The sequence below is a fragment of the Crocodylus siamensis genome, chromosome 1 (genome assembly GCF_052110815.1).
Source record: "Crocodylus siamensis isolate JL-2025a chromosome 1, ASM5211081v1, whole genome shotgun sequence".
NCBI lineage: Eukaryota > Metazoa > Chordata > Crocodylia > Crocodylidae > Crocodylus > Crocodylus siamensis.
In genome coordinates, this window is record NC_143395.1 from 369,229,659 (window position 1) to 369,250,743 (window position 21,085).

The 21,085-nt window shown below is 45.4% G+C and overlaps 1 protein-coding gene across 4 annotated transcripts; it reads right to left on the bottom strand.

Annotated features, from left to right (window-relative positions):
- Positions 1-770: 770 nt before the first annotated feature.
- Positions 771-20,999, bottom strand: CKAP2 (cytoskeleton associated protein 2). Of its 4 annotated transcripts, none has more exons than XM_090026827.1 (9): positions 20,869-20,999; positions 17,091-17,178; positions 14,644-14,719; positions 8,493-9,349; positions 6,674-6,893; positions 5,930-6,097; positions 4,869-4,941; positions 2,718-3,093; positions 771-1,787 (listed from the first exon to the last, which is right to left on the bottom strand). In XM_090026827.1, exons 1-9 carry the CDS (start codon positions 20,927-20,929, stop codon positions 1,577-1,579), a joined length of 2,130 nt encoding a protein of 709 aa, XP_089882953.1. In that variant the 5' UTR covers positions 20,930-20,999; the 3' UTR covers positions 771-1,576. The 4 variants fall into 4 exon arrangements, with proteins under 4 accessions (XP_089882953.1, XP_089882945.1, XP_089882936.1 ...); XM_090026819.1 differs by having other exon boundaries at positions 14,644-14,722; XM_090026810.1 differs by having other exon boundaries at positions 20,761-20,947.
- Positions 21,000-21,085: the final 86 nt, after the last annotated feature.

The window sequence follows — 21,085 nt, forward strand, 5'->3', positions numbered from 1 at the left end:
GATTTTTTAATGTATGAAAAAGTTGTACAGATGACCAAGCCAGACAGCAGCTGCACACAGAGCAACAACAGAATGGGGTGGTGGATGGTGGAAGCCACCACATGAAAACTTCCTCTTCCCACCTCCATGTCTGGCTGGTGCCTGTGGGGTCCACAGAAGGGCACCACTTCTCTGGCCCTCATGCCCCCCCCCAGGAGGAGGTGGGGTGGCACCACTATGTCCCCACCTGCCCATATGTACCCCCTAGGGCAGGGGTGAGCAAAATGTGGCCCAGGGGCTGAATGCAGCCTGCCAGGCCATTCTATCCAGCCCATGAGGCCCCTAAAAAAAAAAAAAAAAAAAATTTAGAAAATTAATATTCATCTGCCCCTGGCTGCCTGTCATGTGGCCCTCGATGGCTTACCAAAACTCAGTAAGTGGCCCTCCGCCTGAAATAATTGCCCACCCCTGCCCTAGGGCCTTCCCAAGTATCTCCAAGGGTATGCGTATCCCCAGTTAACAACCCCTGGACTAGATCTCCTGAGGTCCCTTCCAGTCCTAGTTTTCTATTATTCTATTACTATTATGTTGAAGTGAGAGATATAATGCAAAATCTGCCTGGAACTTGGAAGATACTGATAATTTCCCATTTACTGATAACTTCCTGGAATCAGCTATTAAAAAGAGAAATCCACTCTTCCCAAATTTCTAACTTTGGAAATTGGATAGTCATAACTACTAATAACTACCATGCTTTAACCTATAAATAATACAAATAAAGCAACTGTAACTCAAATTGATCAGTTTAATAGAAACCTCTACCATGGAACAGATTAATACAAGCCTATATTAAAACATTAAATACAGAAAATTAGTGTATAGGGGCCCCATGCAAAGCACAAAACATTGAAGCCCTAAGTAGTTTCCTAGACAATGGAATTAAAAGTCCCTCGCTATGTCAGCTTCTTAAAATAGAAAAGCTTCCATTAGTACCACTTGTAGAAAGTCTGTTTTTCTTTGAAAACAAGTACTAAAAACCAAAAGAGACAAACCCATGCAAAAACAAAATGTCACAACAAGATGAAAACCACAAAACAGAAAAACCCAACACAAAACAGAGAGGTTGACTTTACTTTCCTATTGACCATCTTTTAGATATTTCATCTTTATATAGGAACACTTTTAAAAAAAACTGAATAATCTAAAATTGCATGCAATATGAAACACATTTGTCTTATGGGGATTCACCAATGTAAAGCAATGGGTAGTCCTAACAATTCATTATAGGAACAAGGGAGATAACTGAGTATGTTAACCTATTCCTTAATTTGTAGTTCCATACTGTATTTAAACAAGACCTGAATAATTTACAATACCAAAACAGACCAAACTTTTTTTTAAACCACAACAGCTTGAGAGAGTATACACACATTATTAGTTTAAAAGCTTGACTACAGCCTTTAGATATAATTAAACCAGCTTTGCAAGTTTTGTATTATATCAGCTACACAAATGAGCAAGGAGTCAACGCTTCTCTTAAAGAGGGCAAGTGCCTTCTTTGTAAAGTTATTGTTACTTTTACTATTCCTGCAGTAGATTATAGTGCACTGTTCTTTCTGAAGATAAAGGCATTGCTTTGGGATCCCAATTCTTTCAGCTGTTCAAGTGAAGAAACCATGGGATCATGATCCTTAAACATATTTAGCTTGCTCATCTCCTGAAGACGTCGAGAACGCCGCACAGGAGTCAGGAATCTTAGATCTTTAACCGCAGAGCCAGTTGCCACACACTGCATCTTTCTCTTCTCTCTAAGTGTTAAGAAACAGAACACACACACAAAAAAGCAAGCATTATTGTCAGAGATACATTTTGAGACATTTTGGGAACATCTACACATTAGCACGACGTAGCGTGTCACTAAAGAAACATGGGGCAGAGTGATGTACTAGTCATGTGAGTCTGCATGTGATCAGCAGCTACATTACCGTAGCAGCACACTCCCCCGTTGTAGTATGCTGCTATGACAACATAGCGGCAAAATCTAACTGTCCGCCGCATGCACGGTGCAGTATAGGCAGTTATTGCGCTGCACCATAGAATTTCCAAAAGAAAGCAGTGCTGTAGCATATGTTGTCATATGGCAATGTGTAGACACATCCGTTCAGTGTTAAAACTGCTGCTGCATGGCACCATCCAACTGAAAGTCCCCAAACCTACTGACATAGAAAGCAATGTTCCCCGCTTTACACAATCCAATCCTCCCAACGAAAGGAAAGAAAACATTCCTCCGCTTCCTCTCCCAACCGACAGTTTTACACATGCTTCCGTAGACTTATGCTCCAAATTCATTTTGTCCAAGGACAGACTGGGCTAAGTCACTCAGAGAAAAAAAAGTGGTTAGGCCAGGAAAAAAAGCCACCCATGTTGCCTCTTAACAGCTGTACTAGTATAAATGCCTCTAGTTCAGGGCAAGTTAATTCTGGGAAAAAAGTCTGCAGTAAATCTACACTGGTTACAGGTGCATCATCTGTTTCCACCTCAGGTTACCCATTAGCCAATTGACAGAACAGTCTATTATATGCTCTCCACCACCCAGGAGAAGGATGCTGTAACACCGCTTTGTACAAGCAGCTAAGACCAGATAACTGCTTGCGAGTTTCATGAAGATCCTGAGGTTGCTGTTGAGAGCATAAACAGGCCACGTATTCATGTCCCAAACTTACCATAGATCATCTTACCTCTCTAAGTGTGGAGTAGTTGACACACTGTATTTAATTACATAAGATGCTTCATTTTCCTTGTCTGGAGTCCTAGATTCTGAGGGCAGCACCCTTACTGCATCATTATTATCCTGGTCATCTTTATATTTTACCATTTTCTTTCTTTTTTCTTTATTTCTGTGTTCATCTTCTTTAGATGAGTATTCTTCATTCATCTCTGAAACCAAAACAATTTTTTCTTCTTTTTTCACTTCATTTGTCACTTCTGGCTTTTCGTCATCATTCAGGTTGAGCATTTGGAAGGTCTCCTCTACCTTCCCAATAGAAGAGTTAGCTTCATTGTTGATTTCGTCTCTATCATTATTTAAATCAACTTCCTCCTTCACACACATCTCTGAAAAAGTGTATCAGAATAAAAATGCAGGTCATGATTAAATCACAACTAAAGATCCAGTAAACAACAGCAGCAGTGTGCAATATGGTGGGAAGGGGTGGGGGGTGGCAGTTGAAATCAAGAATATGGCAGTTGGACCCATAAATGGGCCCTTTTAAAGGTAGTCTTTGAAATCCTAGAGCTTCTACAGCATGGCCAAGGAAACTGAATTAATTGAATTGTTTCAGTGATGTAGTTTCACTGTAATCCACCCTGCAAAGAGCACTTACCTACAAGCATGCCAAGTCTCTTCAGACAGCAATGGCCTACATTTTTCAAAATTGACTACAATTCTGAATGTTCAATTTCATATACCGTAGAACAGGGGTGTCAGAATGACAGTGTGGGCCATATCTTTATCTGGCCCACTGGGCTATCAGGTGCGTGGGCCATGGCCACCTGCAGAATTTGGAGCCTCTAGGCCAGGGGTCGGCAATCGCCCGGCACATGTGCCAAGCATGGCACGCGAGACCATTTTGCTTGGCACGCCACGGCCAGCCCCAGCTCTGGGTAGCTGCTGCCAGTGACGGAGCCCGGCTGCTCCCAGCAGGGCTTACAGCATCGCAGCTGCCTGCTGGGAGCAGCCCAGGCTCCTGGCTGGCAGCAGCTACCCAGAGCTGGGGCCAGCTGCAGCCGGGAGGCTCCAAACAGCTGTGCTGGGCTCCGGCATCAGCTCCGTACCAGTGCGTACACCCGCATTTCTGAGCAGGCAGTGGGGAAGGAGTCTGAGGCAGCACAGCCCTAGTCTCTCCCCTGCTCCCAGCACGGAGGTTATAGCAGGGTTCAAGAGCCCGATGCAGCTGTTTGCAGTTGTGCACGCACCTCAGTGGACAGTGGGGCAGTGCAGCTGTGAGGTGCTGTGCAGTTGCCGCCAGCATGGAGCTGATGCTGGAGCTGTGAAGCCCAGCACAGCTGTTTGCAGCCTGCTTGCTGCAGCTGCCCAGGGCGCAGCTGTTTGCAGTCAGCCTGGGCCAGGCTCCAGAACCCAGTCACCAGCGCCGTGCCAGGAGGGGAGAGACCAGACCTGCGCTGCCTCAGGCTTCTCCCCCACCGACCATTCCAATGCATGGGTGCACGCACCAGAGCCCAGCACGGCTGTTTGGAGCCTCCCAACTGCAGCCTCTGGGTAGCTGCTGCCAGCCGGAAGCCCATCTGCACCCAGCAGGCAGCTGTCCCTGCATAGCTGTGACTTCCCATTAGGCCTGGTGAGCAGGAAGGTCTAGACTAAAGGGTATGACTAGTCCAAACTAGCAATAAAGCCAATCAACATTTGTTCAGGTCACAGCATAAAGGTGTAACAAAGCCCTCTGTGTAGCATCTTGTATTCTAGGCACTCAATATTTTATGAAGAGTAGATAATTAGTATAGTAGATCAAAGGTATTTTCTCAACAGTGACTTTGAGATGGTTGCTGCTACTTCTGCACCCTTGAATATCTGTAACCCAAAGAACTGACTTTAGCCTTTAACCTTATTAAAACAGTAGGTGCTAAAGAGGTCAGACAATACTGAGAGTTACTGCAGAATAAAAGATGAGAAGAACTGACAGGTGTTACTTGTCAGTCTTCGTAAAATGCTAGCAGCTGAGATGGGGTTTAGGCATTAAAACTGATTGCCAAAACAAGTTTTCTTGACATATGACTAACAAAAGCAACTTTTGCTGGAATAATGCAGGGTGTTTTTTTTAAAGACAGGTATTTTAAGATTAATTGGGGGATGGTAAGGGAACCAAACTTACCAGGCTGTGACTTGGAAAGACACTCAGAATTCTTCATAATATCTGCTACTGTACTCCGTAACTCCTGTTTAGGCTGGGAAAAATGGCTTCTGTTAACTCCAGAGAGCAAATTCCAACAAGGAACAGAAATGTATTAGTATAGCTTCCATTTAAACACACTCATGCTCCCTATTTATTGTAAATGAGGGGCGGGCAATTATTTTGACTGGAGGGCCATTTAACAAGTTTTGGTGAGCTGTTGGGGGCCGCAAGGGTGGCCCCATCCCTTAGCAGGTGTCCTGCCCCTTGGTCACCATCTTGGAACTGGAAGAATTACCCTTGCCTCCAGAAGTACTCCCTTTTAGGAAGCAGGTTTGCCATTTTGGAACCAGAAGAACACAAATTATATACTAAAAATTAAACATTTACAATAGTCTATTTTAATGTTATTTAAAAAATATATATTTTTTGTCCTGATGTATATGTTTTGTTGTGTATATAGAGTTGATCCCATAATAGCACAAAATGAAGTTTTACTCTTGTATACTGCAAATGGGGCTTGAACCACCATTTACTGTTCTATTGCTTTTGATGTTCCCTGTACTATGTAATAGCATAATTGCTACTGCAGCCTGAATTTTTGCATTCTGAAGTTGTGTTCTAAAAGGGTAATTTTTTATTAATCAAAAAAAAAAAATTAATCGTGATGGGCAACTCTGAGTAACATAAGAAGCTATACAATTTGTGTCGGGAGGGGAGGGGGCAGCAGGGGAGACTAAAAGCATCAAGAAATAGGACTTTGTTATTAGTTTTAGTCAGAAATTTCCCCTAGGCTGAACATTACATGTCAGTGACATGCGATCATTTCCCTCCCTCTTAAGAGCAGTGTTTGAGTATTTACTGAAGTGCACATGCAGACTAGCAAATACAAAATCAGGAGCTTGGGTCAAGTCAGTGTGACTGGATTACCTCTCTGCTGAAGTCAACTAGTGTTAATATATGGAAGCTCTGCTCCAAGTAAATTCAAAGTTTGTCTTCCCTTTTCATCCATTTCCACAACACCACAAAATTATGTTCCTCACCTCTGCTCCTGCCAAAATAGCCTCCTCATAAACAGCAATGATCTTCTCAATGGGACCCGTCTGTTCAAGACGCATCTGACACACCCAATACTTAGCAATTTTTTTTGCCTTTGGAACACACTGAATTAGGTTGTCCAGAGTGGCATGTATTTTATCCCGTGGACACCCCTAACAGGGAACATAAAATAGCAAAGAAGATTTAGTCTCAAATGAACCCATTCTCCAAAGAAACAGAAATATACTCGTTCCAGAAAACCTGTTTACTTATGTTTTTCAAGAGTTATCCTGATGAAACTGATAAATATATTTATACTGTTAAACTCTGGTAGTATATTAAGATTAACATCTTAAGACATGTACCAAGTTCCAACAAATTAAGCTTTTGTCTATACACTGAAATATAAAATGAGTTCCTCTTCTTCATTAGTTGAATCCTATCCATCTCCTACAGAATCACTGTAGGCAAATCCTTTGGCAGAATATAACTAATAATCCATAAAAGTTATAGGCATTTTTTTTAGCAAAAAGTAAGCTAACAAAGCAATGAAGTGACTACATATTTAATTCCTTCCTCCCAACACAAACATTGTGTAAAAAGAGGTCACGACATTTTAGTGCAAGCTTTGCTTCATAATTCAGTGGATAGTTATGTAGATCTGGATCACATGAATCCCTTTAAATCAGTCAGATCCCCAGGCCCTAATGGTCTGCAAAATTAGGAACTTCGTGCCACAGAACTGGTACCTGTTCTGTTGAATGGAGACACTCTGCAAGAGTCTTGGTGACTTTTTCACTGATTATTCCTTCCTCGTCCTCCTCTTCTATTGTAGTCCAAAAAGATTCAACTGGTTTTTGGGAGGTTGTGTGTAATGTGCTGCCCTCAGGTTTGGTAAGTGGCACAGCAGTAGGAAGTGGCTTCTTAAATGCTTTTCCTTTGGATGCCCTCCATTCAGCTAGACGAATTCTTCATTGGAATTAAAATCAGAGTAGCACTTAATAAACACAAAAATTAGGGCCAGTCAAAGTAGTTTACACAAAGGAATACTTTGGGTATAGACAAGAAAAGAATCTTTATAGGACCCTTTGTTCACCTTCACTAATCCTCAAGATGTACATCTATAACCATGGATAGGAGCTTTAAATCTCTGGACACTATTTCAGCTGCTAGAGAGTTTGAATAACCCAGTACATGCCCATCTTGTCCATCCCAGCAGAAGCATAAGACTGAGATAAAAAGAGACAGGAAAAACCAAAAACACAAGACCACCAGGCAGCCTCTTTCTGTATAGTGCAAAGGAACTACTTCTAAATTACTGGAGGGGCCCTGAAGATTTAGAGAAAAAGTCTGGAGTTTAGTACTTGTCATAAATACAAGACCAGGGTTTTCAACCCTTTAAAGGAGCATACCATTTCTGGGTACATTTCTAGCGAACTAGGGGAAAGGGTGGCAGTGGCCGGACATGGAGCAGGAGGGGCAAGGGGGGAGGATTTGCATGCAGCAGTGGTAGCGGCACGGGGTGCTGAATGGCAGCAGCAGCCACCACTGCATACAAGTTCTACCCCCGCATCCCCTTGCATCCAGCTGGCCAGTACTGCCCGCAGAGGGGAGCTGCTGCCGTCCCCCTTTCCCCCCAGCCCTGCTCCCGAGAAGCAGCAGGGGCACAGGGCAGTGGGTGGCAGCATTCTGTCCATCCCTGCCTGCCCACACCCTCTAGCCCCTTTCAAAGTAACCCTGGGGGTAAGTGTACCCCGGGTTGACACCCCCTGTACTAGATGGTCTGAATACTGAATCCCCCAAGCCTCAGAACAGGAAAAGTACAGGCAACAGCAACAGATGCTCCCTAGAGCAGGATACATTGGCTGCATCTGGAAAGAACTTCCAGAGCCATGTCAAATCTGAACGACAGCCACTTCAACTGTTTTTATGCTGGGACTATCTATATTCCAAACTGGCAATGTCTACTAGACACAGCATCAAGAATACCAACCCATTGCACATAGGCTACCACACAAACAAGTATCCAGTAAGGCCTATTACCAATTATCTAAGTAAAAAAAACAACAGTCTTTCACTTTGAACTGAAAGATACTCTTCCACTACTGAATTTAGCCATGCTGTTGACCCCCTATCACTCCCATCTTAAAATACTTAGTTTATTACAAACGTTACTTTCACTTCTATATACATCTTACACTAAACTATTATTTTGCACACACATATGTAATTTGATTAAATACACATTAATGCCATGCTTAGCAAGATCACCACCACACAAAAGAGCTAAAAGATGCACTGGTACTATATGCCTTTGTGATGTTGCAAGCAGGACAAGCTGATGGCCTAAAGAGCTGAATTCAGCTCTTAATTGCATCAGCTTCTTAGCTTTCAATGTAGTGTTTGAAAGAAAGTAGATTCCAAGTGATCAAAATGTTAAGTATGCATTTAATAGTGAGCATTCACCTGTGTGACAGTGCACCTACAACAACAGACACAGCCATTCAAATCTCTTTAGACCTGCCTATTGCAATCAGAGAAACCTTAATCTTTTATTAATTACATTACCTTCTGTCTTCAGCTGACTCCTTTGGCAGAATAAGTTTGTTGCCAACAGCTTTTTTATCCTGAGTGGAACTGGCACCAGAAGTCAGAGAAACAGATTTGGCTGAAGCACCTGATCTTACATCTTTGGATGAAGCTTCAGTTTTCTTTGCCCCAGCCACAAAAAGAGTTTTAGCGCTGGGAAAAGCTGTCTTTAATGGCAGCGCCACACTTTTACTAGGCTTTCTTTGGACAGTTGTAGTACTTCCTAACACACTACTAGATGTTTGTTTCTCCTTGTTCTGAGTGGACTGTGAATGGCTAATAGAAGCCTTTGCAGGTGGCCTGTTCTGGAAGGGGGTAGTACCTTTCAACTTCACTGCACTAGCTGAGTTTGTTGCTTTGATGGTTTTCATGACTGCACTATTACTGCTTGGAAGTGATGGTCTCACTTTTAGTTGGGAGACAACCACAGGCTTTTTGTTTGCTGAAGAACTCCTTCCATCTGTATCATCTTGTGTTTTCCAGAAGGAATTTATCTTGGATGGGATAATCTTGCCACGATAGGAACCAAGCACAGGTTTCTTTGGAAGGCTGGCATCAGATATCTGCTTTTCTGCAATCAGTTTCTTCTCTTTGATGCTTCTTTTGTGCAGGAAGGATTGGCTAAATGACATCAGTTGGGTTTGGGTTTCAACAGCTTCATTTTTGGAAGCGTTAACAGCTGGACTAAGATCTTCAGAACTGCAGTTTGCTCTTGCACTAGATTCTGTTAATATGGTAGTAGCCTTCACATTTATGTCATTTAAAGATGCCATGCCTTTTTCCAAAGTTCTGCTTGATTTGTTCCCTGGAGAGCTCTCAGCATTTTCTTTATTTTCCTGAAACAGAAGTATTTTCATGAAGATATCAAAAATACACTAATGCCATGCAACATACAAGTCACTAAAAGGAAATGCAGAGCCTGTGGGGGGAAGGAAAAAGAAATAAACACCGCAAGTGGTCTTAAAGTGGAGATGCATCATACCTTGGGACCTACCTAATTCAGGGAGGCTACCTCCATATTTCACCATCATGGCACAACATCCAGCACCATTTCTGCAGCAGACGACAGCACCCCTTCCCCACTGACTGGCCAAGGGGCCTCAGAAATCTCACCCCTCCTCAGAGATTGACAGATGGTGAGATTTCTGAGGGCCCCAGCTGTGCTCTACCGCGAAACGGTGCCCCCTCCCTACCATGCTTCAGGATGCCAGGGCTTCCCACCTCTGTTTGCAGCTCCCTTACCCCATTTCCTTGTTTTTTTTATGGTTCCCATGTTTTTTTGTGGGGACCCAAGTCAGTTTCTGCAAAAATCATGAATCATAAGTTTGGTAGGTCCCTAATCGTACCCAAGGAAATCCTCCTTGTAGAACATGCAAAAGAAATATACTATGCAAAAATCCTCACCCAAACACTTAACAAGAATTAAAGCAGCCCTAGATCCAGTTTAGAAGAGGCCAGTGTAGAGCTACTAGGGCAGACTTGTGCAGAAACTAACCTTCTGGTAATATTTGTAGCCATTATGACTGCAACAGATGGAGTTTTAAATCTGAACTAAGCACACATGAATATAAAAAGTCTTCTGCTTGAGGCTACCAGGAACCTGAAATTAACTCAAATATGAGTTATCATTTAATTATCTTATAGGATATGGGGGGGGGGAAGTTCAATCCTAAAATGCAAACCCCCCATCCCTCCTTCAGTGCCAACAGTTGCCAATCCAAGAACTAACAGTGAGTCATAGAATAGTTAACATTGTAAAAGCAAACCCCCCAAAAGGCAGAAGCTGGGAGGGAAGACCAGAGAGAAACACAGAAGAGCAGTTTTTCCTTATCAAATGCAATAAAAGCATTCAGTCAATATCACGTGTCATTACTGCATACTCCTCTTAATCTCTATACAAGCCTACAGACATTAGTGGGAGATTCCCCGTGCATTCTGGGGAATATGTAGCTTTGAATGTTTAATTTCATTTAGTCTGACATAGACATTCTCCTCCAAATGGACGAGGCATTCTTCCCTACAGCAACCAATTCAGCACTGTGCACGCTTTATAATTTATGGAAAGTTGAAAGATCGAAGTAGTGAAATGGTAAAAGGTGACTGCTAACTAATATATTTCTAGTTAAAGGATTGTTAAGAGTAAGAGCAGATTGTGTGGAATACTAGAAATATGGCTTTTGTAAAATTAATTCCTATAAATGTCACTTCAACTAAAGAGACACTGTTTTTAGTACCCTAACACACCTTCGAGATAGAAAAGTATCACAAGCAGCAGCCTTATAGGACTGCACACTACTGCTCAAGATACTTTTGGTTTGCAAAGGTTCTAACGCATTTAAAATATGTTTCTTTTTATGCTGAATTAGGTTTTAAAGTGAGATTTTAAAAGTAAATTTTAGAACTTAAAACTAACCATGTTCTTTAGACAGTAGCGATCTAAGACCCATATTATGCTTATCCCCCTATCAGTTTAAGACTAAAACAACAGATAAAAGGAAAAAATTCCATCACCTCTTCAATAACTGGAACTTGAGGCGACAAGCACAAATAATACCCAGGTAAGAGACAGGGACCCAGATAGTCCTGAGATTACGGGGGTGGTGCAAACACCTTCAGGCCTTAAATGCCTCTACACTAATGCTCATAGTATGGGGAACAAGCAGGAGGAACTCACCCTCCTGCTGCTAATACAAATCCAGACATAGTGGGGCTCACTGAAACCTGGTGGGATCCAACACAAGACTGGGTAGTAAACATCAAGGACTATAGGCTGTATAGGCGGGATGGAACGGGAAGGAAAGGAAGGGGTGTGGTGCTCCATGTCAAAGAGCAATACACATCCTCAACAAACAGCATTGGGTCAGAGGAGGGGCAGACTGAAGTGCTCTGGGTCAGAATACAAGGGGGTCAGGGGGAAAGGGACATAACGGTGTGGGTCTACTACAGACCACCCAACTAGGGGAAAGAGCTGGACCACAAATTCTCAGATCAGTTCGCGGAGGCAGTTAAGTCAAGGGATGTGGTCATCATGGGTGACCTAAACTATCCAGACATCTGCTGGGAAGAGCAGTCAGCCAGGTCTGACCGCTCACATAGGTTCCTAGCCAAATTACAGGACCTCCATCTAACCCAGGAGGTGCAGTCCCACCAGGGGAGATGCCTTGTTGGACCTGGTCCTGGCCACAGGTGAACTGCAGGTTCTTGACCACCTGGTTGATAGCACTCATCGCCTATAGAAATTCACCATCCAGCACCAGGTGGCAAAGGCCTAGAGCAAGACAACAGCCCTGGACTTCAGAAGGCTGGATTTCAATGAGGTAAGGGGACTAGTCGGGGAGACACCGAGGTCCCAGAGGGGAGGGGAGTTGGGAGTCCAAGAAGAATGGCCATTCCTTAAGAAGATGATCCTCCAAGCCCAAAGGATGACAATCCTGACATGGATCAAAGGGGAGAGGAGTACTCAAAAGCCCCCACAGCTCACCAAAAGCATCCAGGAACGTCTCAAAGCTAAAAAGGAGGGGTATACAATGGAAGGGAGGGGCCATCACCAAGGAGGATTATACCTCCATTGCTTAAGACTGTAGGGGGGCTGTTAGGAAGGCTAAGGTGGAGACGGAACTGGGACTAGCAACCCGGATGAAAGATAACAAGAAGGACAACAAGTCCTTTTTTAAAATAAATAGGGGGTAAAAAGAAAGTACTGGGTAATGTTCCTCTGCAGGACATGCTAGGAAATCTGGTTGTCGCACCAGACAACAAAGATTACCTCTAACAATTTCTTTGCCTTGATTTTTCTGAGCAGGGACTGAGTCATCCCCCTCCCCTCCCACCAGGAACCCCAAAAGACCCAGGGGAGGTGCAGCTAGGCTCAGGGTCAGTGAGGACCTAGTCAGGGAACTTCTGGTGGGACTCGACGTGTTCACATCTGCAGGTCCTGACGATCTTCACCCCAGAGTGCCACACCCAGAGAGTGGTGGTGGACAGGTCATTTTTGACCTGGAGGGATGTGGGCAGTGTGGTTCCCCAGGACTTAGTCCTCAGGCCCACATTGTTCAACATCTTCATCAGCGAGTTGGACAAGGGGGTGAAAAGCATCTTGTTCAAATTTGTGATGACACTTAAGATGTGGGGAGAAGTGGGCACGCTGGAGGAGAGGGACAGGCTGCAAGTACATCTGGACAGGTTACAGGAGTGGCTGGATGAGAACAGGATGGGTTTCAATACTGACAAGTGCAAGGTGCTGCACCTGAGGAGGAAGAACCAGCAGCATACCTACAGGTTGGGGAACTCTTCTTGTCATCACAGAAGCAGAAAAAATCTTGGAGTTATTACTGATTCCAAGATGAACATGGGCTGCCAATGCGAGGACACAGTCAGGAAGGTCACAAAGTCACCTTGTGATTCATCCAGATGCATCACAAGCAGGTCCAAGGAGGTGATCCTCCCCCTCTATGCAACACTGGTCAGGCCGCAGTTGGAGTACTGTGTCCAGTTCTGGGCACCGCACTTCAGGAGGGATGTGGACAGCACTGAGAGGATCCAAAGGAGGGCCACTCGCATGATCGGAGGCAGCAGGGCAGGCCCTATGAGGGGAGGCTACAGGACCTGAACCTGTTCAGCCTCCACAAGAGAAGGCTGAGAGGGGATCTGGTGGCTGCCTATAAACTGCCAAGGGGGACCAGCAGGCAATGGGAGAGTCCCTGTTCCCCCAAGCACTACCGGGAGTAACAAGGAATAACAGCCATAAATTGACTGAGAGTAGATTCAGGCTACATATCAGGAGGCACTACTTCACAGTCAGGGTGGCTAGGATCTGGAACCAACTTCCAATGGAAGTGGTGCTTGCTCCTACCCTGGAGGTCTTCAAAAGGAGGCTAGATAATCACCTAGCTGTGGCCATTTGACCCCAGCACTCTTTCCTGCCCATGGCAGGGGGTCAGACTTGATGATCCGCTCAGGTCCCTTCCGACCCTACCAATTACGAAACTATGAATTGAAACAGAGTATTAACATTTTCAACCTTTCCTTCTAAATTAGTTCCATCACCTTTAAGTTTTACCTTCTTGTTACCTTGGGATCTTCTCTTCACCTTCTTGGGATTTCTACCATTCAAACTGAAAACCCTAGAATTTGAATCAGTGTTTCTTTGTGCCTTTGGCTCCCTATACTTCCCCACTTCCCCTATACCACATAGGAAGGAATTTCATTTGCAAGTTAAGTCTCTCTCATAAGCTGTCCTGGCAGCAAGCAAAACCTGTGCCCATCTGGTCTGAAAAGGTATATGAAGAAATATGATAAAGGGAAAACTGCTTTCGGCTTTGCAAAGATTTACTTCGTCCCTTCTAAACATGCTTAGTGCGTTTGTCAGCACCCGGTATAGCATTTGGAAGCACTTTACAGTTACATCAGTGCCAAGTTTCATTTAATCACCTGTTTGCTGTCAAATTGAAGACCTTTCAACTTCCTTAATAAATTATTAAAGAAATAGAAACACTTAGAAAAATAGAGAAAGCAACTAGTCAGAGGCCAAGTGTTAAAAATCTTAGTTGAAATTTTCCAGTTATAGCACCCCGTCTTCTCATACTCATAATAAAAGCTATTCTACAGTTTGAACTACAGTCCTCATGCTTAAAAGAATTAAGTTTTCTCCATTACTTCATTCTTCCCACCTCTTAGTTCAGGACACTTTTTTAAAATCACATTAGATACACACATCTTCAAGGAGAGTTTTGCAAGGCTCTAAAGCACTAAAGGAACTGGACAGCAGTAGTAATGTGTTTCTACTGCTATCTATTCATATTCTATTCATAAAAGAATATGCTATCTATTCATCTTCTAGTCTATTCTACTGCTATCTAATTCATATCTAAGGAAGCTTTTTTTTTTTATATATATATAACATTGTGAAACAAAATTATATTTATATCTAAAATTATATTTATATTATATTTGTATTATATTTATATATAAACATTGTGAAACAAAATATTACCTGTTAAATACAACAGTGTCTGAGTTTTGCAGCTACAAATTCCAAACAAGTTCGATTAGGATTTAATTATCAGTTTAAAATGGGGAGGGAAGGAAGGGGGGGAAGAGGAAAACAAACAAAAAACCCAAAACTACTCACCATTTTTTGCTTTGCAGAGTTTAAGCCCTTTACTTTTCCTTGCAGTTCATCACAAGCTACTTTCCCAGTTCTGTTGCTGCTTTTAAGATAGATGGAAACAAGGGGTTACGAGTTACTCAAAGGAGTACTGCAATCAGATACACTAAAAGTACATTTTGGTGGCTTCCCTATATCATAAAACTAAAAATTTTAGATTAACAAGGAAGCACTACTAGCAATTTAGCCCCAACATAAAACATTCCAAGCCACAGAGTATAAGGTAAGTGGCAACAGTTCCATTTGGCAACACAACTGAATGTTCCCAAGTTAGACCATTCACACATGGTATTTTCAAGTAGAAGAGGATCTTATTGATCCACCACACCTTCTCTTCCTTCAACCAGCACTTATCTGAATGAGGTTTTAGCAAACAAAAGATGGAGCAGCAGTCGATGTGTCAAATATTGTCATGACTGTACTAGTTACTGTCACTATTTTTACATTAGTAAGACATCAGGTCATGGAACTTTACCACAGCAATTATGAAGGATGAAGGACAATTGTAGTCTAAGTGTTAGGTCTCAGTCTTATGCTCAACCTATACTGATAGGCAAGAGACCCCACAAACGAACCCCACAGAAACCATGGCATAAATTAACTGAAGAAGTACAAATAGAACTATTAAATTCAATATGAGCACTACTACAGGTTTCCCTTGATTTATGCAGTACATGCGTTCCCAGAAAACTGCACGTAAATCAAGTTTGCATAAAGAGAACCCAGTTTACAAGGTAACAAATAGGGATGTTCCCATGGCAGTAGGGGAGGAAGGGAGGGAGGGAGACTGGAGCTAGGGAAGGGGCGCAGAGCAGCCCAAGGGCTGCAGGCAAGTGGTGTTGGCCGCTCCCAGGGATGCAGCATGGAGCAAAGTCGGGGAGAACTGTCAGTGGGTGTGGGCCACAGTTCTTGCTGCTATGCACGCCCCAGAAGGGCCACAGGCTGGGGGATTGTGCCAGGCTCTTCCCATGGGGTGCGTGCCCCTGGATCTACATGTGGGAGCAGGCTGCTGCTGCAGGCTGGGGCTGGCAGGGGCACTGGGCTTCTCTTGGTGCTCGGGGTGGGCAGCAGCCTGCTCTCATCCAGTGCACAGTTCTGGGGGCAACCCCCAGGAAGGGTCCAGCACAGCCCCCCAGCCCTCCCGGGGTGCATGTAGCAGCAAGAGCCACAGCTCCCAGACCCTCCACCCACTGACAGTTTCCTCTGCAGCTGCTGTCAGCCATTCCCAGGGCCACTGCAGCAAGAGGTGGGGTAAGTGGAAACAAGCAGAGCCCCAGGGGCTCCCCGCTTGTCCCCACTCACCCCAGCCCCTGGTCGAGCCAGGGCTATCTGAAGAGTAGGAGGGCCCAGAAGAGAAGGTGGTAGAGAGATCGACCCAGAGAATCTCACTGGCCTGCTGGCAGGACCAGGGTTCAGAGAGGCCGAAGGGCAGAGGCAGCTGCAGTGGGAGACTACTGGAGCCAGAGAGGGCCTGGGGTTCTCCACTGGCCTGAGATGGAAGACCTGGGAGAAACCAAAGGTACAGGTGTGTCCACAGCCAGAAAGTGGTTGGAGAAACTGAGGCCCAGAATGAGGATGGCTAGGACAGGGCCAGAGGTAGAGGAGGGTCCAAGACAGTACTGAAACCAGGGAGCCCAGCAGCAGGAGAGCCAGGGCCAGAGGTAGCCTGGAGGAAAGTGAGAGTTGATCACAGAAGGGAACTGCATGACAGCCAGTGAGACCAGGGCCAAAGCTCATCCTGGGTATGACAAAAAACTGCACCCTACTGGAGTTTGGGGTCATGATGATGCAACTGCTTGTGGCAGAGCAGCCCCTAGAAAGTGCCACCAAGGCCAAACCTGAAGGAAAGGCGAGTCTGGAGCACCCTAAAACCTCAGCCCCCTCTGCCTTGCCACAGATGGGGAAAGGCTAGGAGAGCACACCCTGAAAGAAAAGCAAGGGAAGGACCAGAGGGGCCAGCTGTCTAGCGAGGGGCTGGGAATAGTGCAGTGGGACCAGAAGAGTCCAGTAGCCCAGCAAGGTGACAAATGAAGAGACCAAAGAGCCTGGCAGCCCAGAGACAGCCTGGCTGAGAGACCAGAAAAGGAATATAGACATGCAGCAAAACATCAACGATGATGCTATCTACAAGGCATGGGATGTGGTGCAGGGGGCATACGGAAGAATGCAATTAGCCCATGAGGGAAAGAACCACAGCCACCAAGTGGTCATTAGAACAAAACCAGGTCTAGGAAGCCCTGGGGCAGCCTCCCTTTCATAATCATAAAAGACATCATGGTGTGGCAGGTGAGCAAAGGGGAGACTGTTCTCAGAGCAAGCAGGGAAAAAAGGGACTTTCTGGGGGGCCTCCAGGGACTTATGACCACCCCTGAGGATGCCACCCTGCTACAATTATAAATAGTGATCTTAACCTGTTGTGCGTTTCCTTCTGCTGTGTGAACAAGCCAGAAAAAGTCTTTCTTCTTGATAGGTATTCTTCAACCTTTTGTCGTCGTTGCTCTAAAAGATCAAAGAAAAAAATGAAATGAAAAGATGAATTGATATAATAATGCCTCCAGACACCAGAAATTCTGCTGTTAATAATATACACAGGAGTCTTGATGTCAACACTGAACATTTTCCATTTGGTGTTGCATGAAATGCATTGCATACATTCAATATTGCTTTTACAATATTCCACAAGTGGTTTTGCTAAATTAACCACTAAGCAAAAGAAATCCCAGGGCCTTCTCAGTAAGGAAAAGAGACCGGGATTGTGTACCCTTCACCTGCCTGAGATTTTTCAGATCTTTTACTGTTGCTGTAGCATGGATGCAGTTGCTTTTGACAGCAGGGATTGAGGAATTTGTATGGAGAGCACACAAGGGAGTTACGACAACACCAAATCAGAAGTCTGAAATACAATGGTAAAGGCCATATTAACACTTCTAATGTTTTGCACTGGTGGAGCTGCATAGATGTATAGTCACTTTAAGCAGCATAGAAAATGACTTGCTTAAATGAAATACTGCAACATGCAAAGGGCTTTTTATTTGGTGCCATGCCAGCAATGCCATGGTACCAACACTCACAGCTGCAGAGGGGCTCCTGTTTTCTATGCTGCCATGTGTAGACTTGTGCAGCAGTCCCAGCCCCTACATCGTTTTGCTACAGAGGCTGCCTGCTCGCCACCACCTGGTGCCACCACCTACCAGCTCGCCTCGAGAAGCCTAATGCTCCTGCCCTCGTGCCCACCCTGCCAAGCTGTCATCCCGCACCAGCCCCCCTCACCATAGCTGGGAAAGGAGAACAAGAAACGTTGATGCTCTGTGCAGCAATGGGAGGGAGGAAGGGGCAGGGAGATGTGTGCATGGGTGTGGGCAAGCAGGTCCCCTGGGGTCCCAGTCCCACTACAGCCCCTACCCCTAGAGATGAGGAGGGTGTGGGGGAGGTGTATGCCCTACTCCATGCTGCCCCCCCTTGATCAGGGACACCCCCCCCCCACCAGTAGGGCTGAGGAGCACTAACTCTGCATCTGGGAGCCTTCCCCTGCCCACTTGCCCCTCCGTTCAGGGGGCTGGAGGGCATTGGGGGGGGCGGTCAAGCTGCTACCTCGTGCATCCTACTACATGTCTTGGTGCCACTCCCTCCCCAACTCCCTCACTATCTCCCCCCTTCCCCTCCCCTCCAAGCTTCAGTACTAAGGAATAGGAGAAGCCTCAAACTTCTTTTTTTTTTGGCAAGACAGACCCAGGAGCGACAGCATCACAGAAGAAAAGGAGGGAAGAAATGTCTTGGATGACTTCAAATGGGAGCCACTCCTCCCTGCTCCCTTGCCAGTTACTAACCTTCTTGCTTAACTGATGCTAGGCAGTCGATGCAAGTGAAGATTAATATGATGAACTAATTATTTAAGTTTGGAATTATTGTATATTCTTTCTATTCAACGGGATAACTGAAAACAAAAGGCAAAGAAAGACCCTGGCTATGCCTTGCTGAGAACTGAAACATCTGGAGCCATCAAGAGTTGGTTGGCAAGTAGACTGAGTGTAGGGGAGGCGGAGCCCAAGGAAACACCATTGACTGGGAACGCTCACAGTAGTCTGTACCATCACAGGATCCTCCCTGCTCCTACTTTTTTTTTTTTTTGAGATCAAGATATAGTGAGCAAGTTAAGGGAGTCTTCCCGTGAGCGAGTAGCCCAGAGGACCTATGCCCAGGCAGTGGAAGACCGGCAGAAAACAACACTGACTGTTTTGGTTTAAGCAGGTACACAGGTCAAGAGGAAGCACTTCCATTGGCAAAGGACAAGAGTCAAGGGTAAGACTCCTGATCCCAGGGGGCAGGGCACCTGTCAAAGGGTAGGGCTTAGCAGTTTGACAGGGGGATACCCTTGCAGCCCTCCACACCTCACCAAAACTGTTAAGCAGCCCTACAGCCAAGATAACTCCCTACCCCTGTGCTAGAGGCACCAAACAAAATGCTAGAGCGGAAAGCCCTTGCCCTGCAAATATTTCAGCAGATACGTACATATGCTCACATGAATCCACGGTGCCACCGATTTAAATATGAAGCTGTGCTAAAAGTTACATAGATTTCACAGACATTAGGGCTAGAAGGGACCTCAGAAGATCATCGAGTCCAGCCCCCCACCCAAAGGGCAAAAAGTCAGCTGGGGTCATAGGATCCCAGCAAGATAAGCATCCAATTTACTCCTGAAGGTGTTCAATGTAGGTGCTTGAACCACCTCCGGTGGCAGGCTGTTCCAAGACCTTGGGGGCTTGGACAGTAAAGAAATTCTTCTTTATGTCCAGTCTGAAATGGTTTTGCAGTAGTTGGACCTCATCATCTCTTGGGGCACTCTGGTGAACAAACGTTCCCCAAATCCTGGTGGTCACCCCTGATAGGTGGCCATCAGGTCATCCCGAGCCTGTGCTTTTCTAGGCTAAAGAGCCCCATGGCTCTCAGCCTGCCGTCATAAGGTCTGCTTTCCTGACCTCTGATCATGTGCGTAGCTCTCCTCTGGACTCTCTCAAGCTTCACCACATCCTTTTTGAATTGTGGAGCCCAAAACTGGACGCAGTACTCCAGCTGCGGCCTCACCAAGGCCGAGTACAAGGGGAGAATGACATCCCGGGATTTGCTTGAGAAACATCTATGGATGCAAGCCAGTGTTTTGGTCACTTTACTAGCTGCAGCATCACACTGCAGGTTCATGTTCATCTTGTGGTCAATGATGACCCCCAAGTCTCTTTGTTCCATAGCACTAGCCAGTGTAACACTGCCTAGCCTATAAGGATGCTGCAGGTTTTTCTTCCCAAGGTGGAGAACCTTGCATTTTTCGGTGTTAAACACCATCAGGTTCTCATCCGCCCATTTGCTGAGCCTGTCCATGTCAGCCTGGATCACCCGCCTATCTTCTGGTGTGGATGCTTTGCCCCAAAGTTTGGTGTCATTGGTGAACTTAGCCAGTCCGCTTCTGATACCAATGTCCACATTAATGAAGAGGTTGAACAATACAGGTCCAAGGACAGAGCCTTGGGGGACCCCACTGGTCACAGGACACCATGTGATTAACTGCCATCAATTGCTACCCTCTGGGTCTAACCACAGAGCCAATTTCCCAGCCAGCATATTGGTGGACCCAAAGCCACAGTTGGCCAGTTTTGCCAAGAGGTGATCAAGGGATACCAGATCAAAGGCTTTTTTGAAGTCAAGATATATGACATCAATCTCTTCTCCCTTGTCCAGGTGATAGGTCACCTAGTCATAGAAGTAAATGAATTTGGTCAAGCAAGATCTATCCACAACAAACCCCGTGCTGGCTATTCCTCAGGATGTTGGTGTTGGCCAGTCCATTAAGGATGGCCTCTTTAATAAACTTTTCTAAGATCTTCCCCAAGATAGAAGTTAGACGTGCTTAAGATTTTGCAGAACTGGCTAAAACACTACTCAGCCTAAATGAACAAAATCACCTTGGTTTGAAGGGATGTATTGGCTTGCTATTGAAAGCTTGATTTAAAAGACAATGATGAAGGGACTCTGAAGTTTTGAGGGCTTATTTGTTGTCCCCACCCCCACCCGGCTATTTTTCCAAGATACCTAACGTTGGAGTCCTATTTCCACGCTTAGCATTGTCCACACAGCGTAGACGGGGACTCCCTTCAGAACCAGGTACACAGGGACCAGGGGAGATCAGACAGTTGTTACCTCTGTACCCTGGCTGGTGGCGGCGGCTAGTAGGAAGCTTCTGCGGCACCCGCGCGGTCATGGCTGCGTGCTTTATGCGGGGAGCGGGCAACTGTGCCGTTCGAATCACGCCCGCGCCGCCGCTTCCCCGATTGGCCGGCCGCGGACTTGAACTGGCCAATGAGAGAGCCGCCCGTGGGGGAGGCGGGGCTGAGAGAAGAAGGTTGGCTGCTGTTGC